Source organism: Nesoenas mayeri (assembly GCF_963082525.1).
Source record: "Nesoenas mayeri genome assembly, chromosome: 1".
NCBI classification, from domain to species: Eukaryota; Metazoa; Chordata; class Aves; order Columbiformes; family Columbidae; genus Nesoenas; species Nesoenas mayeri.
In genome coordinates this window covers 194,109,108-194,130,595 of record NC_137541.1, presented here as the reverse complement: position 1 = coordinate 194,130,595, position 21,488 = coordinate 194,109,108, and the positions used below count along the sequence as shown (strand labels likewise).

General features: G+C 38.4%; 1 protein-coding gene across 6 annotated transcripts in view; it reads right to left on the bottom strand.

The window, feature by feature from the left end:
* Window positions 1-21,488, bottom strand: part of ZDHHC20 (zDHHC palmitoyltransferase 20) — a 49,413-nt gene that overhangs the window by 14,820 nt on the left and 13,105 nt on the right. For 4 of the 6 annotated variants that reach the window (XM_080342988.1, XM_080342990.1, XM_080342989.1 and 1 more), the window contains exons 2-7: window positions 16,660-16,686; window positions 12,213-12,307; window positions 8,511-8,631; window positions 7,093-7,162; window positions 5,910-5,942; window positions 5,002-5,122 (exon numbers count right to left, since the gene is read on the bottom strand). In XM_080342988.1, coding sequence (XP_080199114.1) covers window positions 5,002-5,122; window positions 5,910-5,942; window positions 7,093-7,162; window positions 8,511-8,631; window positions 12,213-12,307; window positions 16,660-16,686 — 467 coding nt within the window. Of the gene's footprint in view, window positions 1-5,001; window positions 5,123-5,909; window positions 5,943-7,092; window positions 7,163-8,510; window positions 8,632-12,212; window positions 12,308-13,211; window positions 13,263-16,659; window positions 16,687-21,488 lie in introns of those variants that run through there. The other 2 variants (XM_080342991.1, XM_080342987.1) reach the window with 2 other exon arrangements.

The following is a 21,488-nucleotide window of genomic DNA, read 5'->3' as shown; positions in this document are numbered from 1 at the left end:
TTGCTTGCTAGTTGTCTGCAGCACAAGTAAGATTTGAATATGACTAAACCATTCATAAAGGCCTGAAAAGCTTAGAGTACTCCTGAGGCAGAAAGCAATGGTTTATAAATTACAAAATCTTTGTGACTTAAAAATGTATCTATTACCATTAGACATCATTTCAGTCAAAACCACTAAAAAAAATTGCCATTCTTTACACAATTTTGTTTAAAAAGAGAACTCGTAACATGTCAGTACAGTTGTTCTTCTTCCCGATATCCTTCAATATGGAGATTTGTTTGTGGGATGTATCTTTAGCATAACATCTGAAATGGAACCAATACTTAAGAAAATAAGGCAAGAAACATGAAAGCTTAGTGCAAATTAACTTTTAAATTCCCAACTCTATACCCAAAGAGTGCTCTTAGCAGTCTTAGCTAAAACGCTAACACATCTGTTGTAGGCAAGATGTATGGCTTTTAAGTCACATTAATCTGTGCAAAAAGCCTAAGGAAAGCCCAAGCTTCTACCCTGGAGTCAGGCAGATAGAACATTTTCAAAAATGCTGGAGTAACCAAATGATAGCAGAATCCAGCTCCCTGAGCTGCCATCTAAGTTGAGTTTCCTTATTTACTACCTTTTATTTTGATGCAGTTTTGCTTAGACAATTTGTGCAACAGTCCATCTCTTCCCTGCTGTAGGGATGTGTTGTGTTTTGTGATCCCTTGAAATCAAAGCAAAATACACACTCCAATCGCTACTTATTCCTAAGCTTCATGTTAAAGCTGTGATGACTTTACCTCAGATCACACTGCAGTGCTCCCCAGTTTCCTAATTAATTTTTGTAACTTCTATTTCTACACCTCTTTTGGAGTTGCATATTTAACAAAATAGTTTTCTATAAAGAATTCTCAGGCCAGTTGATTTTGAATCTCAAAAGAGCAGTAGAAGCTTAGCCTTTGTGTTTTCTCTGGGCCAGAAAATAGAAGTTTATTTCAGTTGCATTTTCCTAAAACAGTATCTCTATAACCTGGATAAAGATTTTTTGAATTATGCACAAATAGTCTGCATTATCCGCAGGAAGCATCTCCCTCTTCTGACTACCTGATTTCAGCCACTGGTTTTAAGTTCTTGAATGACAGCTGCAGAACTGAAGCATCTTTCAAAAAAGGCCAGTTCCCTCCTGGAGAGAAGCACGCAGGCTTTGAGTGCACATAACAAGCCTATTCGCAGTTGTGTTCTAGCAGCAGTCCACACGCCACAGCATGTGAAAAGAGAATGCAACTTCAGACATTAGTTATTTAAAAACATTATGCTCAGTAGCAGCACAGAAGCAGAGGCTTGCAGGTGAGGGAGCTGCAGAGCTTGCAGAGGGAAGCAACTTGCACAATAAAATTCAGGCTACTTAGCACACGTAATAGACTAAAGCCAGCCACTACACTGAAGAGTCTTCTACAAACTCCTTCCCAAGCATAAAGGCATTTGACCATTTATCAGGTCACAAAAAAACCCAAACCCACAACAAAAATGTGTTGTCAGAGCTTGAGTTGTTACTAACTTTCTATTACCTAGGTCTATCTTAAATCTAGGAAAACAGCTCAGAAGATCTGGTATATATATAATGAGTTCTACCTAAGGAGCTGGAATTGCTGTTTCCTTTTCGTTAATACAACCAAAGTTTTGCAGAAACGTGTGCGATCTGCCCAGAACACATATCACATCCTTATATAAGCTATACTTAGGATTGCCAAAATAATTTGGAGGACAATGAAAGACACTGAAAACAGCTGGAAAATATAAAGGTTTCAAGGGGGAGTGAGTACTACCATGCACTGTGTAAACAAGGCATCAAGAACTGGGCGTTCAGCCAGTGTTGGTGTTTGTGTCAAATACATTTGGTTAAACTGAGGTTTTATCTGCTCAACTTTAGTAATTTCCTGGGTAGAAATAAAAATTTCATGAGTATATGAAAAGTAGTTATGAACATAAAAAAAGAGAGTAATTCACATTCCCTTGATCTACAAAACAGATTTTAACATCTGCATCAGTGTGTAAGCCTGTGGTAAACATTTACAGCTTGGTGTAAATAGTCGGTGGCACCACTGTATGAACAATATCAAGATCTTTCTTCAGCACTTCTGCAGAGCATGAAAGATGGTACGTAAAAGTTTTGCATGTGCAAGTGGGAAACACAAAGACTTTTTTCAACAGAAGAGTTAGGTAGGTGTGCCTGTCTCACAATGCTTGCAAGTGTCTGCATATGTGTGTCACATCTCCTTGCAAGTACTACCAACAGTGCACAACAATGGGTTGCTAAAATTTGTGCAGTTTGCACAGTGAACTTCACCACCTCATTACTACAAGTTCTGAAGTGACCACGGCTACACTCCCCAAGAGGCAGTTCATTGTCCACCCAAACACTGGATATATACAGCAGTTTGTTGCACACCTCCCTGAAAAACATCTATGAGGAAGCAAAAAAGAAACAGTATCTTTTGAAGGTATACTATAACATTTCTGATAGTCAAGCTTTGAGGGGAAAAATCATCTTGAGAGCTTCAGCAGAAAATGTCAGAACAGTAATCTGTCTGATGCTGTAGCAGACAAAGCTGAGTGTTAGCAATGTAGTGAAGCAGCCTACAGACAGCGCCTGTCAGCAGCACTCTGCTCTGGATACAGATGTACAGAGAAGCTTCCAGTACTCTATTCTGCAGCCAACAGCACTTGCCTAAAGGTTATATACTAGAGACATACTAAACATTACAAGCCTACATAATACTAAATTTTGCAAGCCTACTCCCTTTTTACAAGGAGTCATGTGGGAAAGACGAGGGGTAATGGGTACAAGTAACTCCTGGGGAGATTCTGACTGGACACAGGAGGAAACTTTTCATTATGAGAACTATCAGCCATTGGAATAATTCCCCAGGGAAGTGGAGGATTCCCCAACACTGGACACTTTTAAAATTCAGCTGAACAGGGTGTTGGACCACCTTGTCTAGACCGTGCTTTGACAAGAAAGCTTGGGCCAGATGATCCTTAAGGTCCCTTCTGACCTGGTATTCTATGATTATGGTGCTGCCACCTAGAAGTCTACTTTAATCAGGCTATTGTAAAATCAGAGGAGTATTAGCTTTGTGGAATGTGTGATTTAACACGAGTAAAGTGAGTCAGAGACCTACTCTAATGATGACCTACTCTAATGATGACCTACTCTAATGATATGATCACGGCACCACCCCTTCACTTGGAAGTAACTTGAAATTAAAGCAACAAATGCAAGCACACAACTATGTTGTCTATTGCCATATTTCAGGAGTAGCCCATTCTTGCAGGAAGCATTTTAAACAACTAAATAATAATAAAAAACTCCCTCTGAAGTTTACTTCCTCTGCTCAAGCATCCACTTCAATATTGTGTCCGATGGGCTTTGGAAAGGCCTTGAAGCAAATGCTGGTATTAAACATTTGTTGTGGTTAGATGTCCTGTGGACTTTTGTTGCACTAACACTTACAAAGTGAGGTGACAAAGCAAATTCATTTTTTTGCTCAAGCACTGACTGGTAAATATGTAAGAGCACATCTACAGTTTCATTAGAAATTGCATATCAGGCACTGGAAAGCAGACAAGCAGATGTCTGGGAGCAGCACATTCACAAATTAAAAATTTAACTATTTACAGTCAAGCAAGACTGAACAGCAGAATCAGACCATTTCATTTAAAATATCTGTCAAGCCACAGCTATGACTGATAAATACATTTATGGCTTTCATCTCACACAGTACCGATAGCTCAATTCCCACATAGTTCCTTGTTCTCCAGTCACAGGCTGCTATACAGAAGTGACAGACTAAGAGAAACGCAGTACTTTGGCAGATCAGACCCATAGGCTTAGATGAACACAAACAAACATACTTTGTGCACCATTTACCTTACCTGTCTAATGCCAACTGTCTCAAAGTACAGCTATTCTGAATTCATGATCAAGCTTCTCCTATCCTGACATGGCAACATCTTTTTGCTCCAATAAAGATTATTTCTACAGCTACGGATAACAACTGTTTTTCCCAGTTACTGTGACAGCATCTAGCATCTAAGAAATACATGCTGTTATTTACTTATGCGATGGAGCGCCTTCCACTCACAGTGATTTTTCCCATGATAGTTAATGGAAACTAATTAAGGGAATCCTGACGCTGCTCTTCTGCCTCAAGACAGGAAGGCACAGTACAAGGTTTTGGAGATAAAGGGGACTGACTCCAGAAGACACTCAGTTCAGCTTGGATTGTGACTCAAACAAAACTGATAGGAAGAATGTAACACTGATGCAGAAGGATAGTTGCCCTTCACATAAATGTTATTCAATCTATTTGACAACTGGTAACAGTTGCAAGTAAATCGTACATCATTAACACCGTACATATTTTAGCATTCTACCCATATCAGTTCGATAAAAGCCACTAGTATGAAGTTCAGACATGCCTATGTAAGGACTCCAAAACAGAGCTTGGTCAGTTCCCAAGAAATTAATCTGCTTTATCTGGTAGCAGACTATCCATAGACAAGTCTAGGAAGATGCAAAACTGTTATGTGTATTTCACATTTGTCGGTATTTTTATATATACGTGTGTTTCTATCTAGATATATAAGCACACAAGTATATATATATATATATATATATATATGTAATTGCTTGATAGAGCCAGTTCTTTCTATATCTACATTATCCATATTCAATAGTCTCAAAAAAAAATTGAGCTGTGCTGCCCGATTTTGATGGAATAGAGAAATTGCACAGTATCCTCATTGGAACTTCTTCCCCCAATTACTCATCCTGGGCAGGGTAATACATTTAATTTGCTAATATTCGAAAGGTTCTCCTGCTTCAGTCACTTTGATTGATGCTGTTAATGGTAATGACCTATGGGACAGAGTTAATGGTGAGTGACAACATGCTGATGCAGTCTCCATTACCACATGCAGGATTAAACAAACAAACAACAAAAAAGCCTTAGAACTTACTGTCCAAAACTTTATGAAGTACTGCAAGACTGTAGCAGCAACAAACAGACAGTACAGTAAGGAATACATTAAAAACAGGAGGAAGAATTTGTAGTTAGAAAATCCCACACAATTATTCACCCTAGAAGGAGGGGAAAAAGAAAGAGGTTACTATGCTATACAAAAAAATAAAATAAAAAACAATATATTCAATTTTTGCAGAGCATAACATGTGTATGATGTCAGTGGTATGTCCGAAACAGTCTGGCACTAGCGCTTCAGAAGCATTTTAAGCTACCATTTTGAATGAAGCCTCTTTCCTCAGGCCAAATGATCAGGGCCCCCACAAAGTTCTACCAGACAGGACATGAGCTGGCAAAGCATATGATATGTACAGGCTGCATAGGAAGTGTCTCACACACGATGAACTAAGTGCAGTCATCGTGGAAGATAACAGGAGCCTCTCCATCAATTTCAGTGGATGTTGCTTTGGTTACACAATCACCTTCAACGGATACTGATAACAGTATTTTTGTAGTGACAGCAGATAATCTTTTTACCAACTACCAGTGAATACAAACTACAGAAGAGTAACTGGCTGAGTGAGTCTTACGTATCATCTAGAATCGAGAACTGATTGTCACAATGTAGTGGGAATCTCCTCTCCTGGTAACAATACCAAACTAATGAAAATAAATGCCATTTCTCATGGGTCTCATTAATGCCAGGCCTTCGCTATGTAACAAGAAACTGTATGATTTGGGCCTACAACTCTATATTGCAACACACATTAGAAACACAATTTATTTTCACATATTAAAGCCTCACGAAATTCTGTGAAAATCAAGTTTTACTTCAAGGGTGCATTTCTGAAGCAGCATCTAATTCATCATGTAGGATCTAATTCATATTTTTTTAAATAAACTTACCATGGACAGTGGTGGTCCATTTTTAATACGCATCTGAAAGAGATAATTCCCAGTAAGCTAAAGCAAAAAAAACCCCACCAAGTTTTCTAAGACACATACTTAAGCTTCCACAGTTTTTTTATTTTTGAAGTATTTTGCCCCACTGTATCTTTTCCAAGTCTTTCTCAGTCATGCCAATTCTCAGTTTTATAGCAACCATCCTTTCACTCAAAAGAACCAAGTGAGATTCAGAACAGTTATGAAGAGAGTCTCTTAAATTAACATGCTGAGCAACACCATGTAATAGTTCATCAAGCCACACTAGTATCACTGTGCACATTGAGAGAAAACAAATCCAAAGGATCCTTCCAAGTCGTGTGGATAAGGTATGTTAGCCTGGCATTCACTTCAACTAAGTCTACCTCAGGTAGACTTTTGCTGCTTTTTTTGTTTGCTGCTTGCTTCTTTGTTTTCTAACGCTAATTGAGGAAAAGAGCAGCACAGCAGGTGGTTGAAGAGTGCACATGTCATTTTCATCCAGTTTTAGTATCAAGACAGATACTAGACATTTCAGATACACATTCACTTTATTTGGTAATAAGTTTGATTTTAACCAAAAGATGTGTATTGGGTTCTTCAGTTAACTAGATTTGCTCAGGCTCAGACTACTTAAGTCCCACTCATAGCCTCAGTCTTCAGTGACCTTACAGACTTCTCTGATGATCCAGAATGAGGCTGAGGAATAGCAGTGATACCTTTAAAATGGTTTAGACATGTAATTCCACTGCCAATGTTTGATATAAGATTTTTTTAAATTTTAAAAGATTAGTAACATACATCTGTTTCAAGGCTGCAGAAGCAAGACACAATGAAAGTGTTTTAAAATGAGCATTTGCAGGTCTCTCAGAACTGCCCGAATCACTGATTTTTATTTATTTTTTTTTCAATATAAGCACTATTTTACAAAGCTGCAAGCAACTTTCCTAAAAAGTTCTGCCACTTTGGACAATGGGGCTGCAATAAAAATATTGCACCAACATGAGGAACTTTGCTTTTTCACAAAATTCAGGTACTAAGGGTCTGAGAGAGTAACAAATAATAAAATGTGCCGTTACACGAGAACTGACACACTGAAGACATGAGCACACTAAAGTGATGATCACAGGAGAGAGAAAAATCCATCATTTCAGGTGCAGTAACTTACATGTCACATGCAGAGCAGTGGTGGCAGCGGTCAGGTTTGATCAGCTGGCATCGATCACAGTATCTGATTGCTGCATTCAAGTGGCAAGGGTCAAGTCATTAGAATTCATTTGATTTTACAATGGCTTTCCACCTTAACATGAACTGAATCCCAAAGAGCTTCCCACCCTCCCAGCCACCCCTGTTCTCACAGATCTTCATGTGCCTACTCTCACATGATATGTACTTTTGATTTTTTTTAAGAAATGTAACATATGGAAGTATGTAAAACACTCTCATCTATTACTACTATATTGAGTTCACTTCCATTTACTCTTCCCATCCTTCATCCCCAGGCACTGATCCCCTACCACTTGCTTTCCTTCACCTCTGGACAGGGTACTCAGGCAATCCATTGTGAAACTACGTTCTTTCAGCAAGCCAGCTTTCTGTATCGACTTTCTCTGTCCTCTTCAGCAAACAGCGATCTAGCAGACTGCTTGGTAAATCAGCTCTTCCTCATCTTTCCCAGATATTTTTAAACAAGCCTTCAGGCTCTTCTCAATGGGAATAAGAAACCAGTGCAGGGAGTTTGAAAGGAGGAAAGCCAACACATACAGCTACGCAGAACTGCTGAGAGCTGGCAAGAGCCTCCCACACCTCTCCAGGAATTTAGGAGTGGGATTCCCTGAAAGAGAGGTTTGTATGCAAAAAAGCCAGGTGTCCTTAGATTTTGTTTGAAAAGTCACAGTAAACCTTGGTAACAGTTACTGTGAGAAGTTTTGGAAAACTCTCCAGCATTCCTAGTTTCAAGAAAGAGGAGCAGTTTTATATGCATTTAAAAGCTCAGGGTTTTTAAGAATATACATATGTATAAGACAGCAGTTTCACAATTCATTCATAAGTTGGAATAAAAATGCCTATATGTATTAAAGGCAAATACAGAAATAGCCCAGAACTAGCTTTGTACTGAATTATAGATGGGAATGAAACATTTATTCGTTCTTAAATTCCAGTCTTAAGTACGATGTTTCTCCTCTTGCTAAACTCATACAGCTCAGAAAAATAAGTTTAAAGGGGATATAAACGACTATAAAATTAAGCTAAAAGTTTTGTTTTCTCTGTTTTGAGCTGTATTAGCTATATTTCTTTGCTATGTTTATTTTTTGTAGCCACAATTGAAGATAAATGTTGTCATCCATCTGCTTGCTAAAAGAGGACTTTTTTTTTTAAATCCAAATACTGGCTACATGTGCAGATCCCCAGACAAAGGACTCCAGTTTCTCTTGGGGGGGAAAAAACCCAGCCCAAACAAGTAACACAACAAGGTCATGGCCTTTGCAATATGTGCTTAGTAGATTTTTCATTCAGTGACATCGAATTAATTTCACTGAATTAAACTGGCAGCTTTAGGAGCACAGAATTATATTTATCTCTCACCTCTCGATGCTGTTGTCGTATAGATAGGCAAGTCTTTAGCAGCTCTTCTCAAAATCTCCTGCTGGGATTCTGGTCTCTCTTCTTTTTCATACTGTTCCTTGTCAGCTTTTGACAAGCAGAACTAGGAGGAAGGGGGAAAATTAAATTAAGGGAAGAGATTAGTTATTATTTGTTGTCCTAAGTCAATGTCCAAGGAAAAGACCCTAAGTATCTTAATCCTATGTCTTTGGACAACCCCAACTCAAAAAACTCCACATAAAGGAAAACAAATGCTACAGGAATTACAGGAGATCCTTAAAACTCCATGATGGTCCTGGCCATATTTTAAAGCAAATAATCTTTATCTCTGTTCCATTATCTATGACATTTTCCCTTCAACACAAAGGAAGCCAGTGCCTCAGGGAAGTTTTAAGAAGGTGCAACCTTTCCTTTAATGCCCGATAAGTGTAAATTTAAGTGATCTGGGAACAAGAGGAAGGTGCAACAGTCCTTCGCTGCTACAGGGCACTGAAGTTCTCTTGTCCCACTTCCTCTTTGGCTTAGAGAGGAGTCCAAGCCAGGGAGGGGGAGAAGTGAAGAGGGGGGTTTTCAGGCTTCAGCACAGAAGCTGAAAGAGTTTAACTGGAATTTTACTTGGGAATAGGTAGCACTAGTCTCAAAATCAACGAGCTGTATTGAAAGCAACTTCAGCAAAGCCTGATCAGTTCAGAGAGAGTTACAATTCCAAGTAAAGCATGAGGAGCATTCCTGTTAAAGCTTTACCAGAAGAACCTGGAGACCTTTTTACTTACTCAGGAAACACTTAGTTTGATATTCACTGAAATTATGAGCTCTACCATTAAGCCCCACAAAACCCAGTGTGCTGACAAGGCCCTGCACAGTTGGGGCTGAACTTGCTATTTCCTTTGGTTTTTTCTGTTCCGAAATACTTTTAGAATTGGAGCTTCCCATATAGACTACAAGAGCCCTTTTTATGAGCACACATAGACAAAGTGTTCATAGTAGTGAGTGGAAAATGCTCTGTGTGCAACTGGAACAAAAAATGGTTTAGTGTGGTTTAATATGACCACATTTTCCTACCAAGAACATGTATATGATTAGCTCATATGGATTTTCCTCTCATCCTGTACTTTCCCCTCTGTTGGATTACAGTCAGTTGGCAAGCAACAATGAAGACTCCACTTACAGAAAGGAGGAAGCAGTAAGACATTGCTGCAATTTCTCTGTGTTATTTCCTAAGACAGAATGCAAATTAGCTGCCTAATATCTCACAGAATCTAGTTGTCTCCTATTACATATAGAATCATCCCAGTTATTGAGCCTAAGCCATCACAATCCTCTATTAAATAATCAGAAACTAGGATCAATCTCTGTGAAGAGTGAAATTAAAGTTTAATATTTCAGTCATCACCAAGAATTTGACTTCACTTTTTAATATCCGTCTCTAAGCTAGATATTTACTCAAATACGAAAAACCTTCGATGTGAGCATCTCCAGTTAAGACAGATATGAAACATCGTGCCAGCAAACAGCAGTGCAATGTGCCTTCCTTCCTATTGCCCTAGTGAGTCTCCTAGGTGACAAGATGCCTGTCTCCATGACCTGCAATCAAGCAGAAGTTGCATTAAACATGAAATACTACTTCCAGATGCCGTTTCTATGGCAAACCATTAATGCACAGAAATGGAACTAAACTCCAAGATTTAAAACTTTTTAAATTTGTCCAAGTAACATCATAATATTACTCCAAAAATCCTGGATAGGATTTTGTTTTTCCAAAGAGCTATATTTCTGTTCCAATTTCAGAAATCAATAGGGCCATGGGACCACAGTCTCTTTGGACAATGGCAGGATATGTTCAAAGCCATCAAAAGTTGGCTGTTACCACACAGCCAACAGAATTTCCAATGAGGTTCCGGCAGTTCTTATTGAAAACAGAAAGAGTCCCTTTGTTTCCTTCCTCCTTCTGGATCTTGTATAATGTTGATTGTTCTTTCTTATGACAAATGTAAAGGGATTACACTAAGACAACAGCAGCTGCAGAATCCTTTTTTTAGTTCAATCGTAAGATCACAGGATGCTATTTGTTTTGCAAGAATGGCTAATTTGAATGACTAAAAATATATACATTTACACTCTTCATACAATGGGGAGATTCTGAAGTCAGGTTTTGTTTCTAAGTAAAACCAGCATAAAATACTCACTGGCACATAAACAGAACGGACTTGCCCAGAGAGAGAAAAAGTGGTGGTAGGTTTTGTGTTCAGTTGGCTTTTATGTGTTTTTTGGTTTTGTGGTTTTTTTGTTTTTTTTTTTTTTTTTTGTGGGTTTTTTTTTGTTTGTTTGTTTGTTTTTGTGTGTTTTTTTATGTGGTTTTTTTTTTTTTTAAACCTTTCGTTCTCTTTCTTTTGTTTTTAAAGCTAGCTGCACAAGAAAACTGTATTAAATCTGTTCTATCCCCCCACTTGATACAGGAAATATTAATGACATGCCATATGCCCAAACCATCCCTTTCACTCACTGAATATTAAAAGCTTGCTATGACATTACTGTAACTACAGGATAAGTACTGTCAGAAGTTTTCTATTATTGAAAATCCAAGCAGACGGTAAAAGCTACTAGGCATTAGCATTATGAAAAGCTCTAGTTCATATAGTTTTACAAAACCTGGAATAACAGGGTTCTAGTCACATTTCAATGAACTAACCTGCTTTATCATTTTCCTATGGAACTATCCCAGATAAAGTCAAAATGAACCACCCTGAAGACAAATCCCTTTTAATGTTTAGGTTTAACTATTCAAGACTAATCTTTTTGCTTAACTAAACAGCAGAATAGTCTTTAGCCTTTTTCTACTTTATATTCTGTAACTTTCTAAGATACAGATCTCTAAGCCATAATTAAGCACTGCAGAGCAGTGTTTTCTTTTCCTTAGAAGCATGGTTTTAACTCTTTCCAAAAACATTTAAGGTTGACATTAGCATTGCAAGTCAGTCTTGCCAAAAATAAACTCCTATAGAGCAACCAAAACCTCAAGCAGTTTAGCCAATTTAAAAGCTTTATAAAACCAAGGAAGGGAATAATTTTAAATTTGGTGCCAGAATTTAATCCTTACATACACTCGCATGAGAGAAAATAGGAAACAAGGTAAACCATCTCAGGCTTATTGCAATTAACACTTCTTTTTCAAAACAAAACTTCTTAGAGTCACCATGCACTCTTTTGCCATTATGTAAAGCTCCTTTATGGATTTATTTCTCAATTGTCACTAAACCTTAACCCTTGACTTTTTACTAAGTGGTTCAGTCCTCCAGGTTATGAGTATACATTGAACTACTACTTTTTCTTACTCAAAGGCCAAAATTGCCCAAAATGGAAATATAAAAAGGTGGTCACTGTATTTATAGCTTTTAAAAATTCCAGGTTTCAAGCAAGCTAATTCATAGCAAACCACTGTACATGGCTGTCAAACTTCTGATGAATTAAAAGCACATTTCATATAAGGAAATGTCATTACACAAAGTATACACTATTTTAACAGCAATTTGATAATTTTCATTCACGATACACTGTCATGCTGTTCTATTTTAGATAATGAGAAGGGGAAGGTGAATCATGCAGCACTGCAAACAAGTTTCATCACTGCAAACATTTCAGCTATTTATGAAAAAGGCATTGACATTTTTCTAATTTTATATTTACCTCCTTAGAGGGGGATGCAGGAGATGTGAAAATTGTCTTCCAATAGGACCATACAAACATGACAAATGACAGATGAAAAACCACAAGGTAGACAACTGCAATAAAATACAAATAAGAGTTGGGTGAATATACCTGAAAAGAACAAGAAATAAAATCCCTCATCTTTGATGAGGGCTAAACTACTGCACTACAAATCACCTCATAAAATTAAGTTATGTAAAACCCCCTTGCCCTGGCTAGACTTTGCAGACTAGAAGCATTCACTACGAAAAAGAAAACCCAATCAAATTGCCAAATGTGATGGTTGCTATTCCTTTAAAAAAAAAAAAGTGGTTTTTTTTGGTACAATTCCAAAAAGGCTTTGAAGGAAAAAAAACGATCACCTAACCAACAAAAACCCCAACAGAACTGAACACAGATTCACATGTGACATGTAAGTGACTGTGTATAAGGAAGATGCTACAATTCCAGTCTAGATTATAGTATCATATTTGAGAACTGACCTACAGAATTCCATTTAATTTCTACTTCTAATAGAAACAGCACAGTATTGTGCCATTGCAGAAGACACTGGTCATCGGTGACAGTAAAACCTCCAAACCAGGGGTTTGTAGAAGACTGCACTCTCAGATGAGAGCTGTCTGCAAGTTAAAAATTGTCTGGTTGTTTACTTTCAAAACATCACAGAAATATAATCTGGAAGAGCTGTGCTATTATAGACACAGTGGCAACAAAATGTAGGTGGCTTTAGCAGGAGCTCAATCAATTTGTGAATGGATCTGTGTGATATGGTTGCCTTAAAGACCAGAGACCCAGACCTTATGATCCAGGAAGCTTCTTCCAATCTTCTTTCCTCCAACAGTTTATTTTACCACTAGTCAAGAGGAAACAGATCAGTTGTGCCAGAACAACAAGCCTCAGAAAAGAAGTCACACTAAACATTTACATTATCTTCACTTATATTATCTTCAGTTGCAGGAAGAAGGAAACTTGACCTACTTTCCCGTGCACATGAAGAGAGTCCTTTAGGAAGCTGTACAACATGCTGCATGGATGGTTCGGGAGCTTCCAACAGCTCTGAAAATGCATATGCACAGTTGCAAAAGACATGATCCTAAATAATCACCTTTCAGGATTTTCACTGCTTGTTACAGTAAAAACCCAAACAAACTGTATTTGAGCTTTCTTCAGAGAACTATGCTTTTTACCTTTGCATCCGACTTCTCTAACCTTACAGACAGATTGGGTAAATTCTCAGCTGTGGAGCTGACTGAAAATGCAAAGCAGCAAAATGTTTTTTTAAAGTCATCCTAAAATTGTCATCCTGACAGGAGAGAACTTGTGTATCACTCTACTAGGCACTGTATAATTAGAAATTATCTTTTATTAAAAACATACTATACGCATCCAAACATAATGTGGTTAAGCAATTAAAGCATGAGAAAATGGTTTGGAATAATGGACACAAAATTGGAGTGGAATCAGCTGCACAGATCAGAGCTTTGGGGAAGAAGAGGGTGAGAGGAGTTGAAAGAAAATGAGATTCAGGGAAGGGCAAGGCACAGCAAAACTAACACAGTAAACAGTTCTATTCTGTCCATAAAAATCACCCCCAGAACTCAAATTCTTTCGAAGGATTATTTTTAGTGCGCACACAATACTTCAAAGAGCGGAACCTCAAAGTCTTGTCACAGGCTGTAAGTGCCCCAACACCACACAGAACAACAGGCACCAAGGCTGGCTGCAGCAAGGGAACAGGTCTGTGCCGGTGCTACCAGTATCTACCAGAAAGAGGCAGCTGTTAAAGTGCTCTTGCACTTCTGCAATAATTGTGATCTTGCAATCTGTCACCTCATTAAAAGCCAAGGGCCTGTGTTCCACAGCCCAGCTGGGGCAACTCAAGGAAGAGCAAGACTTTTCCAGCTGTTCCAGTGACAGGCACCTCTCAGTCTAGAGAAGGAAGAGCCCGCAGCCGGCAGTCCATAACCCGCCCTGCACAGAATAAATCCTTGCTTTTTTTTTCCCCACTCCTGTGCTGCCATTCCTACTGCAATTACAGATATCTCTCCTGTCAGTGCTCCCCAGGAAATGAGAGGGAGGGAACAGAACATTTTTGATGGCTTTACCTCAGCAGTCCATCTACCCACTGTTTTAGGCAGCAGTATCTCCTCTGCAGACTGCTCCCTGAAGCATCTTGCATCAGTTTCCAGTACAAATATATACCAGCTTCATTCCCATTCGGCTCTTTTTCTTTTAATTACAAGCTAGATGGAAAATATGTCAAAAGTCTCAAACCCTAATATCTGCCAGTTTAGCTAGGCTCAAAGTCATGAGGAAGTCCTGGCTAAGCTAAGGGAATCCAGGATTCTTGATGCCACACTGTGACCCAGTGAAGTCACTTCTTTTTAAAGGCACTGATGCATATTAGACCATAATTTATACCCTCAGGAGGACAATGTCTTAAGGCATGCTCTTAGGAGGGTTTAGCATATTTAAAGAGGATGCTAAGATTTGCCCTTAACATACTTTTCTGAATCATTCTTAACACTTCTAAAACAGAGTTGGACTACAGAGAGGTAATAATCTATAATAGAAGTATATTATATTGTTAGGAGAGATTCAGAGTTGACTTTATTCCCATCTCCTAATGGATATAAATCTAGACAAGAATATGAAATTACAAAGAAATAATTAGCCTTAATGGGGTGAAGAAATCATCACTAATTTAATCAAGTTATAATTAAATACTGGATCAAAAGGATTTCAACACTGTACACTGCAATATGGAGCAAAATATATTTAGTAAGATACACATTACTGATTTACATACCAATGTTACTGGTACTTTGGCCTTGTGACTCTTCTGATGTTATTTCCTGGATATCGTGAACTAGCTTATAAGAACTTCATAAAAACTTATGACAGCTTTCATTTCAAATAAAGAAAAAAAAGACTTCATATCTCATTTTAAGATCAACCTCCATGGTAAAGAAACTCATATATGCAGAATGCCTGTGACATGATTTAGAATTGAAGGTGCAAAAAGCATGCAGGTGACAGCTATTAAAAGACTAACAGTCAGGTTCCAATGATGCTGTCAGTCTCATTAATTAATCAAGCATTTTTTCCTCTGGTAGATTTAAGAGCACCTGATTCAGTCAGACAGGCACCACATCGGCATTAAAGCCAGAGATGTGACAGGGATCATTGCTCTGCTGGCTTCCTTAACTAAGCCATAGATTTTGCCTTTCTGGTAGAAACTAGAAAATATAACTTGTTCATATACAGGTCAACAGTAAAACACAGCAAGCAGCAATCTGCAGAATTTTGTGGAGTCCAGGTGAAGCCCAGCTGTGCACTGTAGTGTAAAAACACCAGGTTAAGACACAGCTCCCATCTTGAAAGGCTTACAGCTTATTTTGGAGGTTTTCCTACAATTTCACCTCTTCATAAGAAGATGAAAGACAACAGATCCAGTCAAGGTTCCTTCCTTTCATAGTGTTCTCCTGGATGCTCCCCAACAAGAGAAAAGCTCTAATTTCTATGCCCTTTTGCAAAAATATTAAAGAGACAAGTGCCTCTTTCTTACTCATGATCTCATGCTCTGAAGACAGCCCTCTGTGCACAGCGAAACTACAAATCTATGCTTAATCTACTGCTCATGCCCCCACCAATAAGCTGAAATAACTCCCAAACAAATACCCCAGTAAACATTTGTATTTTTACAGGAAAAAAAAAAGTCTTACAAAAAACCCTCTGTATTTTGAACTCCTGAAACTGAATCATCCGCTAGGCTAGTTTTTGTTTACAATTAAAAGAAGCAGAAGAACAAGAACACTGGATTTTTTTTGTCAGTTTGTGTCTCTGTAAGTACTACTCACTATGGTATATATTCGTCAAAGCCAATAAGAAGACAAGCAAAGTTTGTTAAAACAAGGCCTTGACAACTTGACCTGGAAAATTAAAATTAAAATGTGCAGCCACCTTTGAAATGGTTGTATTTTGCAAATACAACCAGTCCTAAAGAACAGAGTTCTGAAGAATTTCGTAAGCTTTTTGGAAAATGGCAAGCAGCAAACCAACAGTTCTTCCTCTTCCAAAAGTCTTTCAGGTCACAGGGTGCGTTCAACAATAAAAAGAAATTGGATTTGTGGATCTGCTGCAGTTACTTCCCTCTTCTCCTTTTTCTGTTTTTAGAAGGTACTCATCTAAAAATATTTGCAAACCTAAATCATAGTTGCATTACTTACAGGTCTTGTCATTATCCCAAGCTTCTGGCACTAGAAGCTAAACAAACTCAACCTCGCAATATTTACCTTGTTTCTTAGCACTAATCTACTCATTACACAGAGCTTACACATAAAGGAGTACATTTAAATTCAACATCCCTTAAGACTTGTGCGCAACAAAACTATTCACATCTTAAAAAAAAAAAAAATTAGATTACCTTTTTCTGCAGTTGAAGAAATAGTAACTGGAAGAGAAAAAAAAAGAGATATATGGTAAGTAAATCCATAGTGAATCAAATGTTTGGCTGTAAGTCAGATATATGAGACAGCTGACTTGTTCCAAAATGCACTTCAGGTGTTAGTAGAGCCTCCCTAACCTGCTCTGGGTTACAACAGTAGTTCATATTCCTCCTGCCAGCCCTTGAGGCTTGGTGAGTCAGTGGAGCAGCTGAGGAGATTCGGTTCCAAGTGAGCACACTCTTTTCCACAGATATTAATTAGATCATAGTTTATGGATGTTCTCTTTCAGATATGCACCTAGCAAAGTTTTCTGAGGCATGTAAACAATTAGGCCAGCAGGTGTACCACTGGAAAGCAGAAAATGAAATAAAGTTCTTACAGAAGACCCTGTGAAACTGTGTTACATGTAACCTCCTTCCCTTTTGGTTTTTTTTTTCCCCCACCACTTCTCTCTTCCTGTCACATGCTATTTTTGACTTATTTTCCCTGATCTGAATTCTTCAGGCATAGTTAAAACCTCTCCACTTCCTTCTCTCCTATGTCCTCATCTCCTTTTAGCCCAACCGCAAATTCTGTTGTTCAAATCTACCTCATATACTGCCTGACTAGTACATCCTCCTGCCTCCAGGCTTCTCCAAAACCTTCGCACATCACTCATCAGTTCAGGTAAGATGCTGAACGGGGAGCTGCTGTACTTCTTGGGTCGCTCTGTTCATGTCACTCCTCTTCCTTAGAAGCTGAACTCCTGAAATTCTACAAGGAAAGGATATTTTCCCAACTCTTCATCTTACACAGCAAATTTAACCTTCTGGTCATCAGCATGAGCAAAAGGTTAAGAGAGCACACCCTCCTACTGCAGTTCACCTCACTCCACATTGCCTCCTCTCACTCCGCTCTGACATTTCTACAGTCTGTGTCTCTCTGCCAGCTCAAAGGACTTTTTTCCTGATGCATACCAGAATCTTAAATCTGCAAGGCTCCCTTCTGAAGGGTTACTTTGGTCACAGGAGTGGCATGTGGCTCACTTGACTGCAGATATCTATAGTAGAAGGGTTTGCAACTATATTATGCAACCATGCCTCTTTTTATAGTCAACAAGAGACGCAATGAGGTGGTATCTCAATGTACAGATGACATATTTTTATGCAGATTTTTTTTTCTTTCTCCCCCTCCCTTTCTTTAAAATATCCACTTGGCACCCTTTTTCCATTCATGGAAGCCTCTAATAAGTTAATGGAAAAGGTTCCAGTTTCTTCCACATAAAGAAGAAATAAATTACCATTTAGAATAAACAAGGCTGGCTTCAAACTAAAGGAGGTCAGCCCTAAAGAATACCTTAATTTCACATTAGTTATGCATACTTGCACATCCTCCTCCCAGGTTCCTGTCTGAAGCAGGGACACAATCCACACAGGAAAGCAGACCTGAAGCACGCAACTACCTGCAAAGTCTGCATGTGAGTATAAGAACAGGTCCAGTTGTGCCATGATACAACCCCAGTACTGTTTAAATGCATGCTACAGTAGTCGCATTGTTTTTAAAGCAAATCCTATTAGTGTTTTAGCATGAAATTTTAATGTGTTATTTCTCTAGTTAAAACTCTTCAACAACACAAGGAGAAGATAAAATCATTTAAAATGTGAAAATTACAACAAGCCTGCTGAGCAGGGTTGTTTGCTCAATTAAAAAAAATACTTAAAGTACTTCAGCTGAAGTATTGTCTTTGGCTTCTCATGTGTCTTAAGTAAAGACCTTTGCACACAGCTGGACAAACATGTATTTCCCTAGACAAGAAACACAAAAGAGTTCTTACCTATCCTCTAACAGGTTGGGAGAACATCATCCTCTATAAAACTACAGGAAAATTTTTGTAAGTACTCCTGCTTAAAGAGTTCCATGATTTGTAGCATAATTTCTGCTTTTGGTACAAAACAAAATTGTGAGCCAAATTTGATATATGAATACTCAAAATAATGAACAGTCTTTACATGCAGGAAAAAAAAGCTGAAGATTATATCACCTGTGAAACGTCATCAAAAAGATCCCTAAATAAACCTCATAAAAAATAATAAAGCTTCACAGCACCAAAAGATAATATTCCCTTTCATACATAGGTCTCTTAGGTCAGAATGCAGTTATTACACTGTGCAGAACAATTTTAGTTTGGCAAATTCCTGCAGGTAAAAGTCAGCACTTAAACACCTGTGATTTTCATCCTGTCTTATCATCCTGAGTTTAATTAAAAATAAAATATGGCCAGTTCTCTTCTGCCTCCGAAGTCCATGCAAGTTAAGTGTTCTGTTTCTAGCCTTTTCATGGTTGTTATTTCCATTGTCAGATAGATTAAATAGCAATCCTACTACTTGTCCAAATTCACTCAGCAAATGACAAATCAACACTTTTACAGGATCTTTATACTACTAAGAGAAGCCTTCCTTTAAATAAGTTAACATTTAATCTTGACATAAACCAGACCTTTAAGTATTTGCCAGGCTGGCAATGTAACAAGCAGCTTTATACAAGCAGCTTTTATAATTGATCAAGAAATCAATTCTAGCTTTTGAACTCTGGTTCAGGGAAAAAAAAAACCAAAAACCAAACAACACAGAACAAGACATTACCATTGTGTCCCACTCTCCCTGGCCTGTAGTTTACGTTCCAAGCTTAACTCTCTGTTCTCTTCTCCTCTTAGATATTGCTGTCAGCTTCCACTAAATTTATAGCATTTTCACTTTAAACATTTCTAAAACACGTTTTATTGTTGGGGGGAGGGGGAATGAGGGAAAAATTAGCACTGCCTTTTTGCTTCCTATTATTTTTTTGAACAAAATAAGCACTGCATATGATTTATATGTTAACCTCAGGACGCAACAAACTATAAACTGGATACAATGCACTGGCACTGCCTTCAATACTGCACTCAACACAAGCCTGTCTGTATTTCAGAAATGCAAGCACTGTTCTTTTGAGGATTTTAAAACGTATCCCCACAGATCTATTTCTCAGCTACAAAGAGGCAAAATAAGAGAAAAAAATAATCTTAGGATTGGCTTCTTAAAATTAACTTTCTGGTTTCTCGATCAGACTTTGGAAGTTCCAGCAAGATACTGCTGGGGAAGGACAAAAAAAATATGATTAGACAGTGCAAGCTGCAGTTCACTGCAAAGAGCTCAGAAGCAGATGTTCACATGCCCATACACACAATGAGTTGCCACAATGGCCTCATAATTTCAAAGGATTCAATATCTTTGTGTTACAACACCAAGCAAAGCAAGTGAAATGAACAAGCCCTGTCTGACTGCAGCACAGAGCTTTACTTTGGCTAACTCAGGGGTTCCAAAATTGGCCCGACTGAGGAAGGAGTGCAGCAAAGTCTGCCAGTGAAGAGAGGTCAACAGGCCTACACTGAACTTCATGCTGCTGCTGCTTGTCCAGGGTTGCAAAGGCCCAACACGCTCTGCTCACTGGTCCTACACCACCGAGCAGCTCACACATTAAACCTCCCAGCACTTTGGGGTCACTGCAACATGAAGTACACAAAACTAAGTGTGTGGTTTCACTTTCTACACAATAACACCTCCAAAATACATGATATAGCCTTTTATGAAGTTGGATTAAAACGTACTTTTTAATTTAGCTTAGAGGACAAGCAGAAATTCTAAGTTTGGCTCTATCAGAGGAAGAAGTTGTCTTAGTTCTGATTTAGACACCTAGCATCACCCCTGGCAGGAAAGACACTTTTTTCTTCAGGACCCCAGTTGTTTACCTCCTTCTGGACACTCTTCCTTACATTGTTGTCTGTTATCTTGTATCTCACCTATGTCACAGGAATCAAAGAGGCGGAAGCCTAGAGATTATCACAGGAAACAATCCTGCAGACATAGGGACATCATTAGTTGTATAACAAATGAGACTGGGGGAAAATGTCATTTGTTGGAGGCATTCTTCTTGGAGTATGAACTGACAGAGGAGCAAATTTCAGAAAGCTCTGGAGAATTTTTAAAGCTGCCTCAAGGAAACTTCCCAGAACATCTTGGAAGATCGGGTATGTTTAGGGAGCTGGTCTGCTTTCAGTTTCAGGTTTATTTTCAGGATTGCTATGAAGCGTTCAAGCATGTTCCAAATCACTACATAATATGAAAAAACCCAAATCTCTCTATTCTGAAGCAAAGAGGTGGAATGATCTGCCAAGACCTCGAAGTGGCATGCTAAAAGAAGATGCATTCACCTTCAACCTTGGAAGAAAACAAACCCCATACACCACATTTCCCTACTCCCCCAAAAGGCATATTCCAATCAAAGCTAGATATGCTCCTTGCAAAGCAAGAAATTAAACTGCAAATAATATAAAAGCATAGAAAAGGAAAATAACTGATCTTGTTACTGATGTGCTATGTTTATTTCTCCCTGCCCCCTCCCACAATGGCTCCATACTTTGGGTATTACAGCCTTTCCATAAACCTCAAGAGTAACATTCACATTTTGGCTGACATTCCTCATAGGTGGGAAGAAGAGATTGAAAAATGTGCAGCTGCATCCCTTCACCAGAGGTACAGCCTTAACTTTTCTCTGTTTTTCAGGAAAAGGGTTAAAATACATATATACATGCATAGACACACAAGCACCTATTTCCAGAAGTTACCAGTACTGAAACTCAACAGGAACTCCCCATGGGCATTACCCTATCTGCAAATGCAAGCACCGCTGACATTATCCCAAAGTTTCCGTTTGTTCAGAGAATGGCATTTAATTGAAAGCATAACTTAGAATGATGGTAACATAATTCCCATTGGCAAATGCAGACCTT